At 39.4% G+C, this 27,523-nt stretch overlaps 1 protein-coding gene across 3 annotated transcripts; it reads left to right on the top strand.

Moving 5' to 3' along the window:
* The first annotated feature begins 517 nt into the window (after window positions 1-517).
* Window positions 518-27,434, top strand: scml2 (Scm polycomb group protein like 2). Of its 3 annotated transcripts, none has more exons than XM_085272969.1 (14): window positions 518-603; window positions 4,216-4,289; window positions 4,555-4,623; window positions 5,046-5,116; window positions 7,034-7,268; window positions 7,817-7,905; window positions 8,200-8,443; window positions 21,310-21,614; window positions 21,884-22,016; window positions 23,083-23,289; window positions 24,041-24,214; window positions 24,489-24,704; window positions 24,969-25,123; window positions 25,400-27,434. In XM_085272969.1, exons 2-14 carry the CDS (start codon window positions 4,268-4,270, stop codon window positions 25,523-25,525), a joined length of 2,046 nt encoding a protein of 681 aa, XP_085129095.1. In that variant the 5' UTR covers window positions 518-603; window positions 4,216-4,267; the 3' UTR covers window positions 25,526-27,434. The 3 variants fall into 3 exon arrangements, with proteins under 3 accessions (XP_085129095.1, XP_085129103.1, XP_085129087.1); XM_085272977.1 differs by having other exon boundaries at window positions 531-599; window positions 24,972-25,123; XM_085272961.1 differs by having other exon boundaries at window positions 531-599.
* The last annotated feature ends 89 nt before the right edge of the window (window positions 27,435-27,523 follow it).

The raw sequence follows: 27,523 nt of genomic DNA, 5'->3' as shown, positions 1-27,523 counted from the left end.
TCTCAACCAGCCATGATTATATCAGCTTTGATAATATACCACAAATCACATCATTGTCATTTGCTGATTTTACTATTTAAAATGCATGATTTTCGCGAAAGCGCATTTATAGTTTTACATTAATAAATTATTCAAAATTCAAAATTGTAAATTTTGAATGTAACTGCTCTGTTGTTACTGTAACACAGATTACGTGTCTGTTTTTTCAGCTAATTTAATTTATTGATTAAAAACATTTTTTAATTATTAACACAGCTTACCTTCCGTCACTCACATTTCATGTCATCTCTATTCTCATCACCCCCTGTGTGATAATTAGCATGCCACAATAACAAAAATACACATAAAGAAAAAGATTTTCGTTTCCACGTGACATGCTGTTTAATATAAATACCCAACATGAATCAATACTTACTTAATACAAGGCCTAATTAATATTTCCCCTGCTCTAACCTGGTTATTTTTTTAACAAGAAGGGAAAAAAAAGAAAAAATGAATTACAGCACTGCGCGGTGGACATGCGCGAAGCTGCAGCGAATATGGCGGCTTGCATCTGATAGAAAGTGAGGAGTCTCGCATCAAAATACCCAGTTGACACGGTTGGTACGGCTCATCCCTCTTTATTAGTCTCGTGTGTTGTTTTGTTTTCCGTGCTGCGGTCAAAAGCGCTCAGCTTTCCTACTATTAGCGCACGCAGTGTCGGACAGCGGAGCGTGTTTATACTGTAGTCTGTGCAGACGGGCAGCTCGGTGCTGCCTACAGTAGCTACATAGAACTCTGCAGCTTTCCCTTTGCTTTCTGTTTACTGGACTAATGCAGAGGATTGCTCTGCAACTGAGGAGGAAAAGAAAAACACCCGTTTAGCGCGATCCTGCAGCCTTGTAGTTACACCGCTGTGGATACAGTGTATCGTTAGCAGTGTTTAGCCCGTGTGAGGAGCTCTGTCCCGCCCACTAAATGTGACCATAACCCAAATGAAAATGCGTCACAGACTTTTCTTCACATTTAAATTTCTACCTTCAGCTTATTTAACTTCCTCCCTCCTCACAGGCTGCAAATTTAAAAAAAAGAGCAATGCACGTTTAATTTTTTTTATTTATTGTTTCCTCTAAACCTGCATGCTGTTCCATTTCAAAGCTTTTATGCGACTCATCTTTAATGCTGGTGCTGCGAAAACAGTTTGACTTGGAAAAAAAAGAAGAAAAGAAATATTTTGCTGTTAAAGTTATGGGGTCTGAAAGAATCCCAAGTTATGATCGCGGAGGTGACGCCCTGCAGCGGCTCACACACCCCTCAGCCTCCCAGCAGCAGTAATGTGATCCCTTCACCGTCCTGTCTCCCAACTGTCCTGCCTCACAGAGGAAACACCAGGCCAGGCCGAGAGCGTGGTTTCAAACCCGGTTTTGGAAGCTCGTCTCACTCTTGTAACATTTTATTGAAGAAAAAAAAAGCGAAGACAGTGATGCAGCGTCAATAAACATCCCTCATAATTAAAAAACCAAGTTATTATTCAACAGTTGAGTAAAGGTGTTATTATGTTATCTAATAATCAGCAAGTCACCTTCCCCCATTTGGTCGTTGAGAGTCCACGCAACCGTCTTCATTCTTCATCAGATAAATAATTTCTCACTTTATTTTTTTCTGTTTGTCTCTGAAATGCAGTTAAAACTGAAATAATCAAAACTACCAGATGCTCAGTTTACAGTTAAGAACGTGTAGCGTTACTGTACTGCACTGTAATCCACTATGTTTTTGCTCTCACGTTTATTTTTCCTCTTTATCTTTTGTGATGCTTTAAATTTTATTTCAAAATTAAAAGTAAAATAACAATAAGAACCCAAACCTTTACGCCACATTACTCTTTGGTTTTAAACTTTTTATTTCTTTGTTTTTTATTTTAGCATTTTTTCCCACATTTTCACTCCCAAACTAAAAAGAACAACAAAAATATTAATAATAAAAAAAGAAGTTAGATTAATTATTAATAGAAATAAACAAGGTATCTTTGACTCTTAATTAAGAGTCAGAAAAAGCTTTTGGGGGAAGATGACTGAGATTTGTTTTATTGGCCTCTTTTATCTTTGGTCAAGAAACAAAACAACCTTTCTGTGTTCCTCTGTTATTGCTTTGCTAGCTTTCTTCCACAACTGGAAATCCCAATAATTTAGTGACCAGTGAACATAACACAGTCAAAAATCAGTTTGTAGTATAAGAAAGATTTTTTTTTTATTTAAACATGTGTGCCTTATAAAAAAATAAAAATAAAATCAGTGACAAACACTTTGACAGCTCCTGTTGAGTGAGAGTTACGGCTTTTTCACGTCTTCTCACTGTTCCGTTTTGTGAACGTCGCACTAATCCCAGATCAGTGGCTGCATGAGTGGAAATGGAGATTGTAAAAATTAAGTGCTTCCTGGTCTGCGGGGCAGTTTTGTCTGACCCTCTTGAGGAAGGCGGACAAACCAATGCAAACACTGAACTGGTCTGGAGCTGGAATCCTTTTCATGTCTGCCAGCAGACGTCCCACTTCCACACGTCTTAATGGCTTTTTATGGCAGCTTGGAATCTTTATGGCTTCTTCTGACTCAGTGGGATTCATTGCACAGGGGGGGTTAGAGAGAGGGGGGTTTCAGAGGGAGGGTCGGCCACAATACATTGCAGATGCTAAAACTTTGAAGCACAAAGAAAGGAGACATTGTGAGGCTTCTGAAGACATCTAAACCTTTGGATTTGTGGATTTAATTTGTATTTTTGTCTCTTTTGTGTGCTGTGGATTATTTTTTTTCTTCTCTTCAGTTTGAGCTGTAGCTATGTACAGAATTTGCATGGAGTGGCACTGTGCTGAAGTTTCTCTTAAAATTGATCCTCGGTTTTGGACCAGATTCGGAGCTTAAGCAGTGTGGTAACAGTTTGATTTTCTTGAAAAAGGAGTAATAATGGTTGAAAAGCTGCTAGCAGATGAGTTCACATGGAATTGAACTAGTTAAAATGAGTGGTAGTGAGCATTTGTTGGACATGTTTTACCTCTTTGCCTCTGCTTGAAGTTCATTGTTTGTTTTGCACAATGAACAGCTCTTGCGCATCCTCTACGACCCCTGAAATTTAAATGTGGAAAGTTTAGTTAAATTATAGGTTACAGTTAGAAAAATAACACAGAGGGCTTTGAGAAATGGCTGATTTTCATCCTATAAAATGACTAAAACATGTTAATCCAGCTCTGTCAGTACTTCCCTAACTTGTCTGTATTGTGCCACAATTGGCACTCAAACAAGTGTGGACGCTATGTTTGGTAGGTACTATTTTTAGCCATGTTTGGATTCAATTGGTTGTAGAAGCACTTGACTCAAAGTAATGGTTACAAACGGTCGCCTGGTGCAAAAGCACGGCTCACTATGCTTTTAGGTAATTCACAATAAGAGGAGTAAGTTAGTAGGCTTTGGCTACACAGTTGGATAGAGTCATTTTTCATTTTTGGTCTTTTTCCCTGAGATTTGTTGAGAGTGAGCAAAATATCACAGCATTTTTGAAAAAGGTCAAGCAGGCTTATTTGTGAAGTAATTTTAAACAACGAGGTAAATGGGTGTACTTTACAGATGACAGAAAAGGCGAAAGACGACTTAAAAAGACATTTCAACAAGATTTAGACGAAACAGAGTGCAAGATAAAATAAAACAGACTAAACAGGAAATTACACATTAGAGTGGACTACTACACGGACAGAAAATTTTATAAAAAAAGCTTTTTTCCCCCTCAGTTTGTAATTCATAGAAACTGAATGTTGCCTTGCGGTGTATAGTTTTAATCTTGTGGACAGCAAGCAGACATGTTCCAGACAATCTGAGAGGTCTGGACTTTTCATAATGTAGCAGCAGATCTGAAATGTAATTTAGCTCTAAACTATTTAGTGCTTTATAAAGCTGCAGTAGTATTCCAAAGTAAATTCTCCAATATTCTGGAAACTAGAGGAACGTCAGCTTTCTAAGTGGAAAAACAAGTGGACGCATTTTTAAAATAAGTTTATAATCTGTTAATGTTGTTACGTGGGCTTAGTACAGAGTATTTTCCATTTAATTATCTGAAATAATCAAATTTCTAATGTTGTCGTAAGTATAAGTTTATGTTACATGAAAACCCTCAACGGAAATTGCTTGTGGTTATTAAGTGGTTACATTTGATCTCTACTGAGATGAACTCTTTTGACTGTGTTATTTCTAGCATCTGTTTGGGTAGCTGCCTGCCTGACTTGACCCGAAGAAGCACAGTCATCATGGGCCGAACGCCACACAGAGGTAAGCCTGCACAGTGCCTTTGTGCCAATTTGATCCAAAAACCCCAAACTAGAAGGTACATCCCAAAACAAAATCCTCGCTGATTTTCTTTTGTTTTTTCTTTCTTTTGTTTTTTTAACAAAGACACGATTGGAGTCTTTTATGTTTGGTATGTTTGAGGTAGTTTGAGAACTGTTACAATGCCTTCATTCTCACAGTAATTAAAGTCTGTATATCAGAAGCTCCATAATTCTGATGAGCCGTTCAATCACCGCTTTGATTTCAGATCAAAAGGAGGAGAAGAAGGAGAGACGGAGCAGCATCACAGCGGGCTCTGCTCTCGACAAGTCTAATGGTTAGCTGTGCAGATCTCTGCCTTGTCACTCCTCTTTGTTAACCCTCTCATTATCAGTCTAATTTAAACCTTTTTTTTAATTAATCCAGCCACTGCAGTGTCACCACTTCCACAGTTAGTAACTCATTATGTCTTTTTTTAGTAAGTTTCCGGGGTAGGTTAACAAAAGCACCCCTGCTTTTCTAACAGTATTACTCACGTTCTTTTGTGTATTTCTGACATCCTGCGCAGACTAAGCTTTACTTTGCTTTTATAAATATAAAGTGGGGATTGCTTCTTTTCCTTTCACTTAAATTAGCCTTAGTGTTATTACAAGGGTTTTTTTGTTGATTGGTTTTATTTTAACACGTGATTTTTTTTACACTTTTTTGACCTGTTCTGTATCTGACTGATCTGCGTTTTGTTTCCGTCCTCTGTGCCAGAACCGTTCAGCTGGGAGGAATATCTGAGAGAAACGTCCTCCACTGCAGCGTCGCCCTCTTGCTTCAAACAGGTACTTGATCATTAAGAAGCTTTTTTAAGATGCCATATCATTAATTTCCCTTTTCAGCATATTGCTTCTTTCCTGGCACAAAAACTTTCTGTGATGATTTCAGACAAAAGAGGTACTTCCTGATTAGTGTATTTAAAAAAAACCCCCACATATAGTATTTGTTTACAAGAAACATTTCAGTCAACACGGTGTTGTGAGTGGAGTTTGTTTCATATGCAATGATCCACAGTGTTGTGAAGTAAGCATAGGCATTAATATGGAGTTGGTCCCTATTTGCAGAGTTTCCACTCTTCTGGCTTTCTACAAGATTTTGGAGTGTTTTGTGGGAACTTTGTGCCATTCATCCAAAAGAGCATTTTTGAGGTCAGACACTGATGTTTGGCAAAAGGGCCTGGCTGTTCTAGTTCATCCCAAAGGTGTTTGATGCGGTTAAGGTCAGGGTCATTCAAGTTCTTCCACACCAAACTTCAACCGATGCCTTTAAAGGCCTTTGTTTGTGCAAATGGGGCTCTGTCATGCTGGAAAAGAAAAGGGCCTTCTCCAGACTGTTCCCACAAAGTTAAAAGTATAGAATTGTTCGAAATGTAATGTTAAGGTGCCGTATGCATGACAAGTGAATTGGTTTCCAGTAAAGAGCTGAATTTTGCACAACTCCCATTTTTATGAGCTTTACCCCACTGGTTTAAGGATTTTTCAGCTTTATGTCATCGGTTTAAATTGTTAGAAAAATAAAAAGTTATCAAAATCTAATAAGTAAAATTCTGAGAAAAATGAAAAACTGGTAAAGTATTACATCTTGAAAGTAACCTTCCAGACATAACTGTAAGAAAAACCTTGACTGGCTCCCAAACATATGAGCACAATTTGTAATATGAACCTTAATAGTTAATTCTGGCTTTTTACCTTAAATATTTCCTCAGTTTGTAACATTTGTTATCCTTTTTGAAAGTTTTCTGTGTTTTTCCTCAGCTGTCAGTAAATACATCCATAATTAAAAAGACATCACAGTTACAAACATTACATGCATTAATATCAAAGAGCGCTGTGGCAGCAGCAGCAACGTCACTGAGGATCAAAACACCACAATCTACATGCAACACACAATCCATATCACCTGGATGTGTGCAACAGGATTGTTCCTGAGCCCTCTGCCTCTCATTTCTTTGTATTCTGGACCTGACATAGAGCCTGAGAGATGGACTTGAGCCTTCAGATCCAATGGCTGTTAAGCCATTCTTAATATAGGGAAACAGGGAGAAGGTATGCCAAACTACTCATGAAGTGGACTGAAAATCAGTGGCAAGAGGTCTCATTTACAGCATGTACAGACGAGTTCAGCAGAGAGGTACAACAATGAGTGTTTCAGTCATCAGTCATGGATTGCCTTCCCCAAAGAACAGAACAAAAGGCAGCCAACATCCAAGGAAGAGCTTTCAAGAAACCCGGAGAACTATTCCTGAAGACGACTTAAAGAAATGACAAGCTGCCTGAGTGAGTTCAGGCTGTACTGAAGAATAAAGGTGGTCATACCAATTATTAGCTTTCCAGCTTGGTAGAATTGTAAAAGCTCCGTTTTTGTCTTATATACTGTGTTTCCATTTGTGTGTGTGCACATGTTTCAAAAAATTGCTGCACCTCTTTCCTGTTTTCCAGGAAAAATAAAAGAAATGGAAGTGGCTCAAGACTTTTGCACAGTACTGTATACTGAACGACATAAAGTGGTTCTCGGGCACCGCGTCAAATATAATCAGATGGGCTAAATAACACAGGCTGCAAAAGTCACAAAAAACTAAGACGGTTACTAACAACTGTTTTTCTTGTAGTTGTTATTGCCAGTACACATTCGAGGAATATTAGCAGACTCATCTTTCATGTTCAAGGAGCGATGACTGAAGGTCTGTTGGTATCCCTTTGCAGTCCAGAGTCCCCCCCACCAATGACTTCAAGGCAGGTATGAAACTTGAAGCACGGGACCCTCGCAACTCTAACTCGGTGTGCATCGCAACGGTGATGGGGATGATGGGCACTCGGCTACGCCTGCGTCTGGATGGTAGCGACAACACCAACGATTTCTGGCGGCTGGTCGACTCGTTGGACATCCAGCCAATAGGAACCTGCGAGAGGAACGGAGACATGCTGCAGCCGCCGCTCGGTGGGTGCCTTCCTGCTGTTACCGGGAACAATTTGGATTATTAAGACTTCCATGTAACGTTCAGTGTTTGTTTGTAAATTGAAATATCTGAATGATTACAGTTCCTAGAAACTAAAAACTTACTCAAATATATTTAACAAAATATGAGAAGCATGTACATAATGCATTGAAAACATAACATTATGATCGGTATTATTTGGTTTTAGAGCATACACAAAATAATTTTGTACTTAATTTGCCTAATTGAACTCTCCCAGTGACTGTATGTTGGAAAAGGGTGTATGTTATGTTGTATGTGTGTTTCGACTTGTAATAGTAGGAAAAGCACAAGTGTTCCTTGAAAATGTTTTCGTCTTTAAGTGCAGTTTGGTGACATTGAGTCCTATTTTAAAATAAACAGAATAAAAATATCCTGCACTTAAAGGTGCTTCATCATATTTGTGGAAGAACCATGTAGAAATCCAGTGTTAACGTGAAGAGAAGTCCTGGTCAGTAATTTGCAGCATTAACAATCAGGTTAAACTGAATTGTTTTGGCCTTGTGTACAGGTTTCAGGATGAATGCCTCCTCCTGGCCCATGTTCCTCTTACGGACGCTCAGCGGTGCAGAGATGGCCCCAGCCTCGGCTTTTAAGAAGGTAATGACAAAAAAGAAGAGGGCAGCTATGTTTAGTGAAAATAATGTTTAAAAACTGGATAGAAATTTGTAATAGTAAACAGTTTTTTAGGGATTTTTTTTTATATGCTCAAACAACAGCACGGCCTTTACTAAGTTAATTTTGTCCATTTTAATCACACAATGAAATCTTACTCCGTATGTGGGCTCCGTGGTTCACTTTCACCTTCTGCACAGTTTATCTGCCATTAAAATAAAGCTCCATTAGATTTGCAGGATTCATTTTATTTGCATGTATATTTACGTGTTTCTTTAGGAACCTGCCAGCCCTGCCAAAAACTACTTTCAGCCTGGTATGAAGCTAGAGGCAGTGGACAGGAAGAACCCTTACCTGATTTGTCCCGCCACAGTGGGTGAGGTCAGAGGTCAGGAGATTTTTGTCATGTTCGACGGCTGGCGAGGCGCCTTTGACTACTGGTGCCCCTTCGACTCCAGAGACATCTTCCCTGTCGGCTGGTGTGCCCTGACGAAACACAACCTGCAGCCACCCGGAAACTTCTGTGAGTGCTGCTTTGGTTCATATGTTTTTTCTCATGCATTTTTAGGGCTTTTTAAAAAATCTGTTTATGTGAATAAACAGTTAAAATAAATAACTCGAGAATGAGGTGACATGGGATATTCAAACTGATACCATAAGTATATCTATTTGAATGCCAGTGACCTCGACCTCTAGGTCAGAGGTTGAGTTTCCTGAAAATCTTGTGAATGCGATAACTTTAGAACAAGGCTACGTAGGATTTTGAAATTGATACCATAGGTGTATCTACTAGGTGGCTGGTGGGGGGGGGAGATGCTAACAGTTCACAGCGAGAAGGTCCTGGTTTCAAAGCCACTGGATCACTGAAGCTTTCAGTGTCTTTGTGTCCACTGACTTCACACCATAAATTGGCTCTCTGTGAATGGTCCTCAGATGGACAATTTCCAGATGTTTTGAACACTCACTGTAATTATATTTTTTTTTTGTGAAATTAAAAAACAAAACAAAAACAAACGCAGGCAGAGGTTTGTTGTGTTCAGTAATTTTATCTTAGCAATGGGATTCATGTTATTATGGAACGGAAGGTTCCTATGTGAGAAGTTTGGCTCAAATTTACGGAATTAATTACCAAGCCTTCTATTATTTATTCCTGGTTGGTAATCTTGGTCAGATCTCGGGCACTACACGTTTTGGCCTCTAGAGAGCAGCAGAGCATAAATGCTGACGTGTGTCGGAGCTGTGGCATTACATTGAGATCAGAGTGGCAGAGATAACTGTGTGCGTGAAACATGGTTGTAAAAACCAAAGTATTGACCTAGTTGTTGTGTGCTTTCACTTCTCTTTAAATAGGCTTGAGGTTTTTACTTCGCTTAAATAGAGAGAAGAAGCGCGAGTCTCGCTCTCGCCATTTTAAAGACAGACAGGCTTTGTCTTAAAATAGGAGTGCCTTATTTTTCTGTCAGAGCTTCAGTTTTTACTTTGCATCAGAAAACATTTGAAACTCTTTCAGTCAGATTAGCGTCATATTCTCTTCATATTTCTGCTGACATTTTATTTATTGGTTAGTAAGAGATTCACTGTGTACAACAGGAACAGTACCCTGCATTTACATAGACGTGCAGAGGGACGCAAACAGGATTATCTTGAATAAAAAATCATCTGTGGCAAACTGTGAGGGTGCTAAGTTTGCAACGAGTCGTTTACTTGATTAAGTGAAATTAACTGCGTTTATTCAGTTACTCAATTTGTTGTGGTGTGAACGTTGAGAGTGAGCTGGTCCGTCAGCTTCAGCTCTGTGAGGAATAGATGCATTTTGTGTTGATTGTATTACAGCTAATATGCATTTCTGTGTGTGTGTCTTATTATTTATTCTCACAAATGCTCAAATGCTGCAAACCATATAAGGGAATTAAGAATTATGCCTTTTGCCCAGTGTCAGCATGGATAGACTGCAGTCCCGCTGCACTCCTGGTCGGATAAGCAGCAAGAAAATAAATGGACCTGTGCTATGTAGGCTACGTAGGATTTGTAGCCACAAGTTTGTATATGTTGCCCCCGGTTAGGCTTTTATGGTAAAACAGTGAGGCTAACAGTAAAATAAACACAGACAAATGAACCAACGCAAAGAGTCGGAAACAGTGACTAAAACAGGACAGGATATGAGAAGCACAATGGCTGAAAACAGAAGTTAAGAACAATCACAAAAAAACTCCCTTCAGTGGGTTGATTATTTACATTAAGGATGTTACAGTGTTTTATATAATGATAAGGATATTCAGATACTTCACAAAAACAAACAACAAAACCTAATTTAAAACAGTCCAATATTTATAATTCCTGATCTAGTAACTTTACACAAGCATTATGAGCAAAATGCTTTAAGTTAATTCATTATTAATCAGCTATTATTAGTTTTAATGAGCCAGTTGAGGTGAAGCTTTAGCCTCATATGGTGTGATTAAGTTGTAGTTAAAGTGTAATGAGATTATAAAAATAACTGAAATAAAATAAAATGTAAATACTCGGATTAAGTATCACTATTATGATGATGTTATTACCAGTAAAAGATGTCATAATCACTGCTCCCTGTTCTTAAGTGTTACTCATTTAGTTTTTATAACAGGTCAAATATTTCAAGATGGTTTCTTTGTCTAAAATCATATAGCAGGCGGTGCTTGCAGAGCCTTTTCACAATAATTATTTTAGTCAGCTCCAAGCAGCAGGAGTTGGAAATAATGTATTAAACTGTAATAAATAAATATAAGAATGTAATCAATATAGTTTATGCAGCACCAGAAGCTTTTCAGACAATGGACTGTCTTGGTCCGTAGTCAAGGTTGTTTAACAAAAGTGCAAAAAATCTGTAAAGCTAACCAGTTTAGGAATGTCAAGGCTTCAGTTGTATTTGTTCTTTGTGTGTGTTGACTTGGCTCGGTTGGCGGGGTTATGACCCACCGCTTTGACCTCCACACAGAGTCTGCAGAGTTCCCTGAAGACTCAGCTTAAGCAGATTCCAGTTTCTGATCTTTTTATCATACATTAGCGCTGCTTTCCATAACTGCAGGCTGTTTTAATGTGCGGTAGCTCGGTCTGCTCTTTCCTCCTTCTTGCCCTTTTGAAGACGTGACAAAGTTGTGTGGCAGCTAGAGCAAAACGGCAATCATTGATTTTTTCCACGGAGATACAGTTTTTGGTCACGTACGCTCGGAAAGAACACATTTCAGTTTATAATCCTCTGAAAGGTTTTGTATGTGGGGGAACTTATTTGTCCTGTTTTGCTGAATTAAGTATGTACAATGAGACCTAATGCCTTAAACGTTAGTGCAGCGTATGTGGAGAAAATTGAGCTTATGTCTCTGGACACTGGAGAGGAAAAATATCACAGGAGATGACAACATAAAGATCATTAATGTTGAAGATCTTTATCAAAGCCTATAATTATTTTTTGTTTGAATAATTATGTGTCTTTAATCGTCCACTTAAACTAAAGATCTATCTTGTGGATTTGTAGCTTTTTTTTATTTTTATTGTTAATGAGTTTTCAGTACTTGTGTAGTCTTTATTCTTATTAAAAATGCTTTTTCAATTGCTGGGAGCTTCTTAGAAAGCTTGTTTGATTAAATCTGAAAACATTTGCATTTAATCCGGTACTGTAAGTCCCTGTGACAATTTTGCAAAGTAGACATGGCCGCGAGATAGTGAGAGGCATAGACCAAAGTTTCAGACTGCTCTAATGATGTGCAAAGTTTGGCAAGAAATTCATCTGTTAAAATACTTAAAATATTTATAAATGCTTCGCCAACTATGTGAAGATCTGTCAAATGCGCGTGCTTGTGTGAAACATCTAAAGACAGAAAAACACTGTGCTGCTTCTTTAAGTACTGTGTCGTTTTTCTGTGGAGGCATGTGGGACAAAACAGTCCTAGTGTGAGTCTGTGGGAATTCGAGCTTCCGTTCCTATTATTAGTGTGAGGGCAGCACTGAGCTATTAACTATCAATCAGCGTGCATTACGTGCTAATTACACTCAGCAGTTACGTAGCATGTTTCCATGTGATTTTATCCAGTGCAAAATGCTCAGAGTTCAGCTGTTTAGTTTCTTTGGCTGCTATTTAGACACTTGCCATCCATCAAAATCATGTTGACGAATGGCTCTTGAGGTAGTCTGTTGACTCTGAAACTGGGGTTTCTAAACAAAGTTTAGCAGGTGTAATAAATATCAATCCTCCCCATGTTTGCTGTTAAGGTCATCAGCTCCCATCTAGCAGTTTCCTCGCCTTTAGCCACTTGTTGGTGTTCCCTGTTTGAAGAAGCTTGTGGTACTGAATAAAGCAAGAATCTTGATTAATAGGGAGGTGTGTGCATGTGTGTGTCTTTTTCTTTTTTGTCTTTTTGTGGGTCGTCCACATAACTGATGGATGACAACAGTTATGTGCCATGTCAGAGCATGTTTGCAGTCCTGGGGCAGGGACGTTTGCAGCTTGTTTGTGTTTCTGTCCACTAAAAAGATATTAAATCTCACTGTAGCTCTGTGAATTACACTCAAGCTGGCAAAATATTAATCACCAAAGGTGAGAAATGGCATCGTTACGTAACGTTCTCCATGTGAGTTTTCCACAGTCTTTATTTCTGGGGAAAGCCACCCCCTCATTTCTTCATAGTTTGCTACAAAAGTGTGAAATGGGCACAGCAATTTATTGAAATGTGTGTAGACGTTAATGAAAATACAGTATATGAGGCAAAAACAGAGTCTGTACAATTCTATATCTGCTTGAAATTTAATATTTGGTATGATCACCTTTATTGTTCAACTCTCTTAGGTAAGCTTGTCATTTCTTAGTCTTCAGGAATAGTTCTCCAGGTTTCTTGAAGGAGATTTCCAGACCTTTGATGCTCTTGGATGCCAGCTGCTTTTGCCAATCAGATGCTTTCCAGATGGTATTGAGTGGAGGATCAGAATCTGGTGGTGCTTGGCTGTGTGCGTAATTCTGTCAATTTTGTTAAGCTTTCCAATACCACAGGCTGAAATACAGAGCCACACCATGGCAGAACCATGGAATTACCATCAAATTTCAGATCTGCTGCCGATGATTTTCAGTCCAGTTCTTGTGTAATTTGGATACCTCATCGTTTTCTCCCCATTTCCTTTCTTTAATAATGCTTTCTTTGGCAGCCACTCTTGAGACCATTTCTGGACGGATCAACTGAAGGGCCAGAAGTCTTTGCTGGATTGTTTCCTATGTCTTAATGACATGACTTTCAAATATTGTTTATCTGCTGTAGGTAGTTGTTAGGCCTACCACATCTTCTTTTGTCCTATAATTGAACAGTTTCCTCAATTTGTTTAAGGACACACTGCACACCATGCTTAGATATGCAACATGTTCAGTCAAAATTTCTTCGGGAATCACTTTGATGGCCCAAAAATGCTATTTTATTCCTGTCAAACTGTGTTATCTTTGGCAGTTTTCATTAATTCAACCAAAGAAATGTTTTTTTTTTTTTTAAATAAAAGCCTGCTAGTAACAAAGTACCTACAATAACCACAACACACCTGTCTTATGTCTACACATAACAGAAAACTTGTTAAATTCGATTAAGTTTTATGTTATGTGTAGAAAAACATTACATAAACTGGTTAGGTTAGAGTTAGGTGCTTGAATGATTCACTGGTTAGTTAAGTGACTAAACAATGACAAAAGAAACATAAATGTGAAAATGTTCAGGTAGAAGGACTAGATGGAAAATGAGTGAAAAGCGGCCAATGTCCAAAGACTTAAAAAGACCTTCAGAAGACTGGAAACTATAACGTGAACTCTTAGGTGTGAATATCGCACCTAACTGCTGCTGTAATTTATGGAGATGCTGCGCTGTCTCGTCGTTTTTGTGGCATTGACAATGATGCTAATTGAATTGAATTGAATTGAATTGAACTGAATTCAAACAGCCAGTGTGCAATCGTCTTGATTCATATGAACTCTGACAAGTTGCAGAAAGTGACAAAAAAGTGACACCCCCCCCCTCCCGAACTGACAAAACCTGGCTTTTTATTACGTGGTTTAGTGTGTTTAAGCAAGTGAGTGAACATCCAGCAGTCCCCTTCAGTTTTACAGCAATGAGGCCATTGTTAGTTATTCCATTTGGAAGCAATTTTGAGTGTGACAGACGGGTTAACAGAAGGACAGAGAAAGCCTCATCTGCAGACTTTGTGCATTCTTCCAGTGAAATGTCATTGTAACTCCTGAATTCTTCCAGATGACTTTTTCTTTTTTCCATCTGAAATGAATACAGCTGAGTGATTTAACAGTGCTGCTCCGCCAGCCATTGTTTAAGCTCCTGATTTACTCACGGTTTGTAGTGAATTAGTGCTGCTTTTTTAATGGTAAAACGCTGCTACGCAAACAGTGACACTAACAAGCCCACACAAACAATCTAAACCAGCGACTAAAATAGAACAGGATATGCTAGAAAAATGAATGAAAACAGAAGGTAAGAACAAAAACTAAAAAACAAAAAAAAAAAAGGTATTTAGAGAGAAAACGTCTGCTTTGAACATCTGTTTTTAGTGTGATCAAAACCAGAGTCTCAGCCTTTCTTTGTGAAACTATCTCCAAGTCTGTGTGTGCGTGAGGTTTTTTCCCTTTGTGTGCACTCTGAAGAGGGGGAGAAAAAAGAATAATGTAAACCACTAGACAGCTACCATGTTTGGATGCGAATAAGTGAATAAGTAGGGCTTGGTTGAGGTGTTAATGAGCTGATAATTATCTGTGCATGTGCGAACAGGAGTGAGAGACTCTGTAATTACTACTACGTTTAAAAATTCTCATTAGCTTTCATCAAAATTCTCCTGTTGCGACCCTGCTACATACTTTTGAAAGAAGCTACAGGGGACGCCAAGATTGGGTGTAATTATTTTCCTTTTTGTACTGTAAGTATTTGTCATTATGCCTGTTTTTTTTTAAACTTTTGGTGTGATGCGTCTTTGTGTTAGTTTATTTGTCTCTTCTCTCTGAATAATGCATGAAGGGTAGAGCTCGTCGCCATGTTAGCACACGTTGACACACGTTGACACACGGCAGTCATCTTTTGTTTGTTTTGAGGCAAATTAATACTTCTCGTCGTCTTAGATTCTTATGCACAGGATTTACACATCTTTAATTATTTCTAAGTCTCACTTTATACCCGCAGTATGCTTAATGGGCACACAAGCAGGAAGATATTGGACTTAGACATTCAGTAACAATCAGTGCAAAGGAAAGAAAGCATTCTTGCAAAAGCAGACATAAAAAACAATGATGTTATCAAATGAACATAGGTCTATTAGTGCTGTAGAGTTAAGAAAATATTTTTTTCTTGAATCTGCAACATCAGCACTCCTTTTTTCCCTTTAGAAACAGATTAAGTTGTCTCTGAAGGGACTTTTCCCATGCTGGCTTCCTCTGGCTGCTCTGTTCCGCATTGTTCCAGAGTGAGGGTGCTATCCGACTATGCCACTGCTTCCTGATGCTGGACCTGACCATCTTTCATCAGGGAATGTCTGAATAGGCTAGGGTTACACTGGTGGGGGGTGTGGGTGCTCCTTGGTTGCGACAGTGTATGTGTGTGTGTGTTTCTATGTTGAGTGTGAGCTTGCTTGTGTGTGCGCCAACTCCAAGAGTTTGCCCCTTTTCACCCGTCTCAATCAGGACTCTTCTGATCCAGGTTAACCTCTCTTCCCCCCCTACAACCCCTACTTTCCCATCCCCCATCCGCTCCGGAGCCCCACCATTAACCCCTGTCCCCTCCCTCATCTCCCCCCTCCCCGAGAGGCTTGCTTAGAAGCAGGTGACTGATGTAGACTGTCGATATAGCCTACAGATAACACTAATAAAGGGCTCAACTCAGTTCCCTCCACACACCCACTCTTCCTTCCCTCCCTCCTTTTCTTTACTCCTCCCAAAACCCCTATGCAAATCTTACCACCCCTCCCTCACCCCTCACCCCGCCTGCTCATTCATTGGGAGGGAAGCTTTGCAGCAGCTTCGACCAATGGCAAAAGCAGGAGCAGCGTGGGCTTTGTTGTGGGCTTCTGCCGGGAGAAAGCTAGAGAGACGGAGAGAGGAAAGACCCACGGAGGCAAACTGAGAAAGCAGCTGATAGAGGCGCAAAAAATAGACAACAAAGTACAGATGAAGACAGGATATCAGAGAAAGTTAAGAAGAGGAAATAACAGGCTGGGACAGAAATCAACAACAGGCTGAAAGAATAAAGAGTTGCTTCAAAGAGAGAACCAGGAAGCAGCTGTTCTCACTCACTAGTATTGTTATACACACTACTGTTACTATCGGCTAGCGGCTGCCTTAACTTCCAGTATTACTAATACTGCTACTACTACGAAAGCCACAACTGCAGAAGTGAAGCTCTTCGTTTCCCTGCCGAGGATTTCCTGGTGAGTCGCCTTTGTTTATCAAGTTAATATTCTTTTTGCGCTTGTGCAAATGAAAGAAAAACTTCTTGTGAGGTTGATGTGAGCTACAGTTTCACACACATAGTGATCTGCTGTCTGATTTTGGAGCAGTAACATGTTTCTGAGTGCGCTGTGCTTCACTGTGTTTTACAAATCTGCTGTTTTCTAACTGAAACATGTCTGAGAATCTAACAAATTAACAATGCTGGACACAATCATGAATTTCCTCAAAACAGGAAGTAGTGGTAGTAGAAGTGCGTTCATATAATTTCTTGTTAATATAATTGAAATGATTGTGTAGTTTACTAGAAAACTCCCGATTCCCTTTATGGTGTTGCTGTATCGAAAGCTAAAAAAAAAAAAAAGGAAGTGAAAAGTGATCCTACATTTCACAGAAAAGTTGTTTCACAAGTGTAGAGGACTTGTTTGGTGTGAGGGGTTCAAGCTGCTTTCTTTGTTTAGCTTGATGACTTTTTGAGTCTTTTTGCATTCATTCACATTCATTGTTAGAGACCAGTGACTGCTGCCAGACAGACTGACTAAGAGTCTGAGGATTTAACAGTATTGTTGGCTGTAATTAAGTTTAGAGCTCCATGTGTTTTTGATCATGTCTTTCTGTGTGCAAGGCATCAGGATTTTGTTTGCAGAAGGCTCCGGGAACGATTAATGCACATCAGATCTGTTATATGTGCACTTGTCTTTGACTTTTGTAATCATGCAGTCAGTTCATTTTATTGTTTTATATTGTGTGTTTTGAAGATGAAGACTTTGTGTGTGTGTGTGGACAAAGACTCTGGGACTATACACACACACACACACACACACACACACACAACCAACTTCCCCTTCTGCTTTCTACACACAGTATCACAGTTAAATCTGCAGCCGATGAGTTTTACACTGCAATAAATTCACTCAAAGGAACAGCCTGTAAGTGTGTGTGTGTGTGCGTGTGTGAATGGACTGTTTGCTTTGAGGGTGCTCTACATGTAAGTGTGTGTGTGTGTCTGTGGTGTAATTAGATGAGAGGGAACTCTGTGGGGCCCCTTCCCCCACCCCCCAGACAGCAGACACACTTCTCGCTCCGTGATGCCGTTCTCATGCGTGCACGAACGCACACACACACACACACACTCTCGCCAAACATGCGTGTTTCCTCAGGCGGTTTCTTACACAGGTCAGTGGGTCGAGCTGGACTTATATAGTCATGATCAGTACCATATGGCTCGGTTTGGTTACATTGTATACATGCTAGTCATGTGTTGCTCAGACATTTTAAAAAGAATTGTTGCTTTTTTTTTGGAAAACTTGGGATTGTTTATTTTTGCTTGTTGTTATTGTTTCTGTTTGTTGAAATTGATGTTTTGCCTTTGTTTTTTAACCAAAATTATTATTGGTCTTATTTTTAAATCCCTTTTAGCCATTGTGCAAGCCATGCTGCTTTTTTTGTCCCTGCCTTTTTATGTATTTATTATTTACTGATTTTCATATGATACAGAAACAACAACAAAAAAAACCCCGAAACAACAAATTAAAAAAAGGTTTTTCCTTGTCTCATTAAGATTTGTCACCTTAGAATAGCCAGACTTTTACCAGTCGCAGGTTTTTTAATGTATTCATACACATTACTTATTAAAACCAATGAAAAAAGTGCTATTTTACATATTTAACCCGTGACACTACTTCTTGTATTACGCTTTGTGTTGCTTTGCATCACTGGCTAAGGTGTAAAACTCAACTAACAGTATAATTTTACTCTTGCACATGCCCACTATGAGACCACTAAATAGGGAACTATATTATGAAAATCTTCTTGTCTCTTTTTGGAATGAATTTGAGAAAATATACAAATCTACACACTTACAAAATGTACACAAACCCAGATAAAGGCATTTTGATTGCACATGAAAAGGTACACTGATTTTTTTTTTAATTGCTATGCAGATATTTAAAGAATTGGTGTAATGCAGGAGATGTGATTATGTGCGATTAGTGGCTGTAATGTGATTGCTGGATCTAGGAACAGTGCTTTGTTACAGACACATCTGATAGATTTGTGATGCATTAACAGCACAGATTAGCCTCAAGATCACGTGTCTAATATTGTGTGGATCACCCAAACAGCTCTGACCTCTGGTGGTGTCCTGTAGTGTTTGTAGTTTGGCTCATTGAGTCGTCTGAGTTTTGTGGGTTAGGCTTTTGAGCTGGGAGATTTTGGGGCTAGGTGAATAACTTGGGCTAATTATCGTAATCTGTTGACTCCTTCCTGATTTTACGCGAGTTGCTCGAGTCAAAGTTAAATCCGAATAAAGGCAAGGACCCACAGCTTCCCAGCACAGCACTGAATTGTCTTCACATGTGGACATACAGCAGTTACTGTTTAAGCCTTTTTTGCATGCAGCCTCCTAAATTTGAAGCATCATTAAGTCTGTGCAGTGAAACTTCAAATCCACAGGGTGTGAAATGACCTTCAGTGTGAGGGTATCGGGTTAGCTTTGCTCAGTGTAAACATATAGCTTCACCGTGCAGCTGGAACAGACTGAGACAGCCAATATGATGCGATACTGCCACAGTGACAGCATTAAATGAAAGTACTTCATAAGCAGATTTTAAATTTTTTTGAAAAGCTCAATCATTTTTTTTTAATGTGACAACAAAACCAGGATGTGTTAGGATATGACATTAATCACTAGTGTGGAAATGTTACGTGTGGCGTCGGTAGCTGTCACATATGTGACCGGATTATGTTTTTTTGCAGCGGGGAAAGATCAGAGAAGAGCCCCAACCGAGATTCCCTACGGTGAATTAAACCCGCTGATACTGACTGGTACCCTGCAAAGATATTTTGATCTGCCTTTGTAGGGTTTCTACTCTGAGTTCAGCGTGAATGAGCGTACCGCTGTGCGTGCAGGTTGGTATCGCCGCCGCTCTCTGAGCTCGCTTTGTGTGACCGCTCCTGGTGAGCAAGTGAGCCTTCGCCCCCTGAAATAAGACACTGCTCTCTTCTACGCCCACTTTCAGTCATTTCCCAATTAAGCAGCTTTCAGGGCGCCCAGACTGGCCCCTCAGAGAATACCGTAGACCTTCCATAGTCGCTCCATATTGCTTCAGTCAAGGGCTCTAATGAAAGCTTTCGCCCCTTGAGAGCTTTAACATGCACTCTCAAGCCCCTGCTCTCACTAAGCTATACATTTGTATTGAAATAGGAGATGTTCTTTCTTTCTTTCTTTCTTTCTTTCTTTCTTTCTTTCTTTCTTTCTTTCTTTTTCTGTTATCTGGCTACATTTCTTTCACACATTTACTCTGATAATTATATGATTTTATCACAGTGTCATGCTGAGGCTAATGAAAAATGAAAAAGGGCTGCTGGTGCCACTGCATAGTCATATTTTTGTGTACCAGGGGCTGTTACCTTTCCTCTCACTTCCTTGTCACTTTATTACTATTTTAACACCTGCTGATTGGAATTTAAAGTACCTGTTATTTCTTTCAGGTATATTCAAATAAAGCGTTTTAAGTTGGAAATTGTATGTGAGTTGTTAAGATTGTTTTTCAACATTTCTTTTTCATTTGTTTTGGGTTGGAGGAGGTGGAGTCTTTTATTTTGACATAAGGGATGAAGGCCAGATCATGAGTCTCTGTTCTGGGGAAGCACGTATACGTGACCCCAGCTTATCCCATGCTGGATGTCAGCCTGTGTGCAGTACTAACATTTCACAATACTGATGTCAGTGACTAGTTTTTACAGTTTACACAACATCTGACAACATCCTTAAGTAATAAGAAAAGCCATTGAAAACCTTAAACATTACAACTGTATATTTATATATGTCTTATTTTTATTAATATAGTATTCTTTGCTAATTATTTTTCCCCTAAGGTTAATATTTCAGATATAGGTTAGATGTATCGTTGCGTTTGTTATTTTTGTTTGTTTTTTTCTTTTTTTTTGAGAAAGTAGCCAAAAGATTATGGTCCCAACTCACAAAATAACAAAGAATCATACAATTCTCTGTTTGTTTGAAAAGTGAAACTGAAATGAAAATGGAAACTCAGGCGGTTCTCTGGGGACTCGTGACTTTTGACTTTGATTTCAGAACGGGGAGGAGCTGAAGACAAAGGACCTGTCAATCCCAGGGGACTCTGAAAAATCAAAACAAATCTCCTCTGCAGGACTCAGTTATTCATTTCCCGCAGCTTTTGTGTTTCTTTTAACTTTTGCTTTCCACGCTTTGGCTCAACGACCTACAGCAAAGTGGATTCTCTGCACATCTTAATTTAAAGCCTCTGTATGGGTGGAGAGTAAATATGATTAGGGCGCTGCTGTGTGTAAAGCACCATCAGTTATTGAATAATTAGCTGGCCAGCTGAATAAAAGTCAATCTGCAAATATTTTGATAATTAAATAATCATTTTAATTAAGCAACAAACAAAATCCGTAAATCTGCTGGTTCTAGCTTCTTATTTGATGCTTTTCCTTTTTTTCATAAGTAATCTGAATAAAGATGACTTTGTTAACCTTGTAATTCCAAACGGAGCTCATCTGATACATGAGTTTTTGACACCTCTACATCATCAGTGTGATTTTTTTCTTTCCCCTTAAAAAACCTGACGCATCCAATAAGAGACATGAACTACTGTAAGCAATGAATTGCACAAAAATGTGCACAAAAAGTCACATATGCTGATTAATATTTCACTTCATTTTTTTCAAAGGTCAGAAGGTTCAATAAACACAATTTTAAAAAGTTAGGATATTCTAGTAATTATTTCATGTTTCAGGCTTTACGGGGTTAAAAGTTAACTGAAAGAGATGCAGCTAATTGCAGCCCAATAGCTTTTAGAATGTCATCTTTTTAGTAATGAGAAGTATCTTGATTTCTTATATCTCTCAGATCTTTTCCATGTACTTATTCTGTCTCTCCATATCCTCTTTTATTCCAGTTACCCTCCCTGGTGCCCTGCTTGCCCCTGTTTCTTCCACCTCATCTACACGTCGCTCGTCTTTTAACTCCTCCTCCATGCAGACCTCGTACCGACTGCCAAACCCCTTGCCTCCCCTCCCTGTACGCAAGGGTGTCCGCGGTCGTCGTCCCAAATCCCAGACTATCGCTTTATTGAAAGCGGCGGCAGAAGCTGCAGCAGCAGCAGCGGTAAATGGAGCGTCACAAAGCCCGGCCAGAACTAGCACTGAGACTCAACTGGCCCCCAGACCACACAAGAAGAGAGGACCTAAGCCTAAGAACAAGGTGAGATGTCACCAGAGCCACAGTCTCTTGGCCAGTGACTCTGCCATGTCAGAAATGGTTTAGAGAAAGAGAAAATAGTCAAAAGTTGATTACTGATAAAAAAAAAAGAAAGTATAAGTAAAAATGTCCTTACTTTAAAAGCCACTGTATGCAGTGCCATCCATGTGAAGAAGAGTTAAAAGAGACAGTTAATAAATGATTATCTAACAGCCTTTGTAGGTAGGTTACTGAGATTTACTGAGAAAGGCTTTGTTTGTTTTTTGGTTCAGAAGAAGCCTCGGGTGGTACAGTCCCTGGGGGCGTCATCAGTTACAGCTCCACCTCCAGAGACCAGATTGAGTATCAGCCACGTCTCAGCGGACAACAACAACCTTAACAACAGCACAAATGTAGTTTGCACAGGTAAAAAAAACCTAAACCAAAACAGATTTTAATGCCTCAATACTAAATATTTATAGGAAGGTTGATCAAATGATTTTGTGTGCTTTATTTTTGTAGACGTTAACATGAATTAGATGAAATTGTGATTGTTTTTCTTTCCCTATCATACTTCTAACAGAAACCCGAAATGGGTCTAACCTGGTTTGTGCGAAATGGAAGAAGCTTGAAATGAGCAGAACTGATTACATTTACTCTGTTTACAGAGATTAGAGTATGTTGGGGTTTTGATGGATTGTAGCATGAATTATCTATTCTCATGATTTTTTTTTAAATTGGACCAAATGGCACTAAAAGGACATAACAAAGAAGAGGAAGATGTAAGTAAGAGGAAGAGTATTCTCTGATGAGCCACCAATGGAAAAATTATTTGGCCCTGATGAAGGTAGTCACGTTGTTCTTTATACAACAGAACCACTTCAGACTTTATGCTCCTTTGCCATGCACCTTGAATATTATGAAGTTTTGCCAAAAACCTCTTCTCTGTTTCTACAAACCATAGCCATTACTCATCACCTGGTTAATCTGGTTACCATCCCTTCAGAGGAAGCATGCTTCAGCATGCTAAGAGGGGACTATGGAACTAAGGGAAGGAAAATCCAACCAAATACAGAGAAATTCTTGGAAAAAACAGAGTGAATCAGTGGTTCACTTTTCAGGATTACAATGCCCTTGAGCCTTCAACTAATGCAATGCTAAAGCAGCTTTGGGGCATGTCTGTCTGCAGTTTGTACGTGTAGAGCTTTAACCAAGAATACTCAAATAGGTTCCTACAAATGACTAAATCAAGGATTGTGTACATGAGAGACTGCAGATTGTCAAAACATGCCAATCATAATGTGCTACGGAGTGGAAACGAATGTATCTGTTTTAAATTAAAGTCTATATATAAATTGTCGATTTAAGTTTTAGTAACAACAGCCTCGATCAAACTCCAATTAAAATTTGTATTCTGCTATCTGTTTTTTTTTTTTTAAGTCTAATTCTTTTGTGTTCTTTGCAAATGTTTCCTGTATTTGTGCCATCTCAGTGTGTGTCTATGTGAACAAGCACGGTGACTACGGCCCGCATCTTGATCGAAAACTGGTGCAGCAACTCCCAGACCACTTCGGTCCAGCTCCAGTCAACGCAGTGCTTCAGCAGGCTGTTCAGGCCTGCGTCGACTGCACATACCAGCCCTCTGTACTGCTGTCATTTCTGCAGAGCCAGTCCCATACAGGAGGAGAAGTCATTAGAGGTAAATCAGGAGAACACCATGGAATAATATGTGAACAATATAATATCTAATAATCGATATCATTGAAGGTCGATGACACATCTAACATGTATTTGAGTAAAATGCTTTGTCCTTTTTCTGTAATTGTTACAAAAAGTGACAAAAAAATGATGGTTAAGTATTTAATTGTCAAGAGCATATTTTCACAATCATTATCACATCTTATAAAACAGCGCCTTTAATTTCGAGTTTCCAACACTGTGCGTCCTAGATGGGCAATCAGCCCAGTGAACTTGGTTTAAACACATGTGAATGTACTGTGTGTGTGTGTGTGTGTGTGTGTGTGTGTGTGTGTGTGTGTGTGTGTGTGAGAGAGAGGCAGGAGAGAGGTGGAATAAAAGATGGTGCCTGTGGCAGCAGCTGATGTGAGCACTGTGTCTGTAATAAGAAGTGACATGTGTGTCTAACCTGGTTTGGGATTCTGGGATTGAGTCTCCCTCGGGGGGTCGGATCGGGAAGGCTATGGGAGAGGTTGGGTGGGGAGAGGGGTTTTAATTTGTGGATTTGTGCAGGCTTGGCTTGGATGGGAGGGTGTTGTGCCGTGTGGGATGGGGTGAAATATGCAGGTTTATAAATGGAGAGTGCTGCTAACCCAAAACCATCTGCTGTTTTCTTTAGCTGTGAATGCATATTGTGTGGTGTGTGTGTGTGTTTGTGTGTGCGCGCACGCACACTCAGATGCAAACTAATAGCTGCCATGTTTTGCCTCCAGTGCGGTCAGAGCATGGTATCCGCTATGTGAAGCTGCCCTCTGCCTCCAGTGCTTCTTCTGTGCTGCGGTTCCTGGAGAACATGTGCCAACATCTGGAGAGTGACAGTCTCTTCAGCTCGCAGCCTTTCAGCCCCTACACCAACAACTCTCGCTTCTACAATAGGGCCAAGTCAGGTGGGGGAAATGTGTGCATGTACTGACTGTAAAAGTGAAGAGCTTTAATTTTTTTTTTTTTTTTTTAAAGAGAAAGATTAAAGGTTGTGAGCTTTTAAGCTTTCAAATTTATTACGAGCTTTGATGGAGTGTGGTGTGTTGTAGTGTAAAGTTTTTGACACGCTGCTGTTTAATGAGTCTGTCAACGTGTCATTGTGTACATCGTGCTTTTTCCCCCAGTTTTCTTCTTGCACTCATGAAGTCTTAATCTCCTCCTCTTTCTTTATTGAAACAGAACCACTGTGTGTTGCTGAGAACGGCCTGCCTAACAACGATCCCTCTAAGGATCCCACTCCGAGCCCCCGCCCTCTTCACAACACGCCAGACTACAGAGCAGCCAAGAGGGAGCGTCCGTATTACCCCGGACACGCACAGACGCCGCCGCCTCTCCGACGAGTTAGCTCCAACCCCACTGAACCTGGCCCAGTGTGTGCACACAGACGAGTGGAGGGTAGGATTAATTACACACAGTCACAGACACACCAGGTTTTTCTTTAACCACTACACAGACAAATATTCGCCTCGTGGGTTTTGTTTTCCCTTTTACTTTTATTGTGAACCCAATTTTTTTTTTTTTTTTTTTTACAAATTTTGAGACAAATATCAAGGCCGTGTTAACAGCTCACCCTAACATCAAACTATTGCAGGGATCATTTCTTTCCTTTCTGATAATTCTTCATTTATTTTTCCTTCCTTTTGCTCTCATTCTTCGCAGCAGCTAGCTCAACAACAGGTCCAGACCACATGAAACAGGACAAAGATGCTTCCGGAAACGGCGCTTCCTCCTGGTCGGTTGATGATGTCATACGGTTTGTCCAAGAAGCCGATCCCCACACTCTCGGGCCGCATGTGGAACTGTTCAGGAAACACGTGAGTATTTCATTTAAATTAACCTCACTCTTTTTTTATAAAAATTCATTTTATTTTAATTCAACAAACAGCCATGCACTGAAATGTTAAGTAACATACATTATGGACGAAGACGACCTCTGATCTTCCTCTTGTGGTCTACAGTAGTATACACAATACATTACTTTGCTGTGCTAAAGGAAGTTGTCTGGTTAAAGTCATTAACATTTTTATTAGACGGTTTTAGAGAAAGTATGAAGTACGTACCAAGCTGAAAACATCCTCTTATCCCTACAGGAGATTGATGGGAAGGCACTGATGCTGCTGCGCAGTGACGTCATTATGAAGTACATGGGTCTGAAGCTGGGCCCTGCGCTAAAGCTCTGTCATCACATCGAGAAGCTGAAGCAGACCAAGCAGTAGAGGATGAACGTCTGTTTGATCACTGTCAACCAAACACACACAAACAAGCATTATTCTGCAGTGATAGGATGCAGTGAAGTCCACACGAGCCACGGTTGTAGCTACTAACGAGGACACTGAGATCATGTTAGCCTTACGTCTTGTGAATTCTGAGGCGTTTTTAGAAACCTGAAAAATGGAAGTGCCGAGGATTTCACCGTCAGAACTTCAGGATTTGTGGAAAACACTTTGAAGCAGCATTTGAGCGGCTGTGAATTTGGGGGAAAATTTTAGCAAAAGTCTAAACACTTAAAGGAAAAATGATAAAAAAAAAAACGAAGCAATTCTGAATTGTAGTAAAACTCCCCCAGTGGACTGTTTTAACTTGAAATCGGCGTCTTCTTTACAAAGTACATGAAGTTAATCTTAGTACATGAAGTCAACATTTACATAGCTGTAATTAGTGTCAGATATCTGATCATAGATCATTGTGTTTATGTTTATGTCCTTTTTGCCTTATTTTGAATAACTGGATGCCATAATTTGTCAGTCTTTATTAACTTACCTCTACAGATACACACGGATGTACACTATAGGTTTTGTTTTTATTTTATTTTATTATTTACTGTCTGGCTTATTTTTTTTCTTTCCCTGGTCAGGTTTTCAGGGTGGCTGCTCTGCACAAAAGACGTGGAAGGTTAGTTCAGGTACTGGCAGTGAACGTCTCGCTGCATAATTTCTAACAAGGCAATAAAAGCTTCTGAATGACTGCATCTCTTACAGACTGTCGGGTTTAGTTTTGTGCATGCCAGTAGTGAATGTAGGAAGTCATGAGCATTATTGATGGGTACTGATCAACAGGGGCGCCCTAGTTAGTTTATGTAAATTAACGTGGAAATATTGGAGAAGCCCAGTTTTCTGAAGTTATTAAACACCTCATTTATAATCTTTTAGGTAACAATATCATTTTTGCAGAGCGGGTACACTTCCTATTTAAATGCTGACTCTCATTTTTTACAGCGCAGGCTGTAGATCAAGACGAAACGGTTACCGAGGAGTTAGTTCTCTCTCATTTGTGTTTGTCAGTATGCGGCAGGACATTCAAGCTAGTTAGTCTCAGCTTGAACACTGATGTGTTTATATGATTGTATTATGCTTGGACAGTCAAACCCATTAAATACACAGAAGACATACAATGACTGGAAGGCTGTAAGTGTTTTGGCATAGAAATGCAAGCAGGTCAAGCTTGAGCGCTGTACAGGGAGTCAAAAGTGCTCTTTCCTGGTGGAGCACAAGATGGAGAAACTGTTTTGTATAAAGTTGAGCTAAAAAGTTGATTTTTAAAATATGATTTTTGTACTGTAACAAAGTGTATCAAGCGTAAGTGTAATCATTTCTTTCTGCCTGACAGTTTTTGTTGTTGTTTTTTATTTTTTCCTGTGTGTGTGTGTGTGTGCACTGTCAAATAACTACGTACGGGAAGATATTGTGTCTGAGTAATTATTCACAAGTCTCAAAGTATTTATCTGTTACTGATGGCAGAAATCCTCATTTTCTGAACATTTCAGAACAATTTTCGAACCAAATCATGTCTTTTGTAGCTGCATTTCACACTGTTGCTCTCCTGTAGTGGTAACAAGTTGATACTTGAAACCGTTCTTGCTTTAATGTGAAACTCAGGTTTTTAGTAAGGTTTGTTTCTTCTTAGATGTTTTACATCATTAGAATTTTGTGTTCATTGCTAAAGCATAGAGGGACTGCACAACAACCATGTATATTTTCTATGCCTTGTCATCTCGCTTTGCAGCATTTCATATGTATATATATATATATATAGATATATACACGACTTTTTACTGTATGTTCAACAAAAGATGTTTGTTAAATATGTTTGATATGTATTCACACGATTAAACATTTGTTTACATCATCTTAGTGTTTGAGGTCTGAGGACAAGGCCTGCAGGGCAGCTACAAGCACAGGTTTATTAACCCTCTCAGGCTCAAATTAAGTTTTAGT

Source organism: Mchenga conophoros, linkage group LG1 (genome assembly GCF_057382185.1).
Source record: "Mchenga conophoros isolate Kocher_MC1m ecotype Shallow Benthic linkage group LG1, M_conophoros_male_GT1.1, whole genome shotgun sequence".
NCBI lineage: Eukaryota > Metazoa > Chordata > Actinopteri > Cichliformes > Cichlidae > Mchenga > Mchenga conophoros.
The sequence above is the reverse complement of the archived record's forward strand: the minus strand, read 5'-3'. Positions and strand labels throughout refer to the sequence as shown.

Bases quoted from the DNA above. Each gene is read 5' to 3' on its own strand.
- scml2 (XM_085272969.1), top strand. From the start codon at position 4,268: ATGGGCCGAACGCCACACAGAG. The intron at 5,117-7,033 runs GTACTTGATCAT...ATCCCTTTGCAG, and splicing joins CGCCCTCTTGCTTCAAACAG to TCCAGAGTCCCCCCCACCAA. The intron at 22,017-23,082 runs GTAAAAAAAACC...GTGCCATCTCAG, and splicing joins CACAAATGTAGTTTGCACAG to TGTGTGTCTATGTGAACAAG.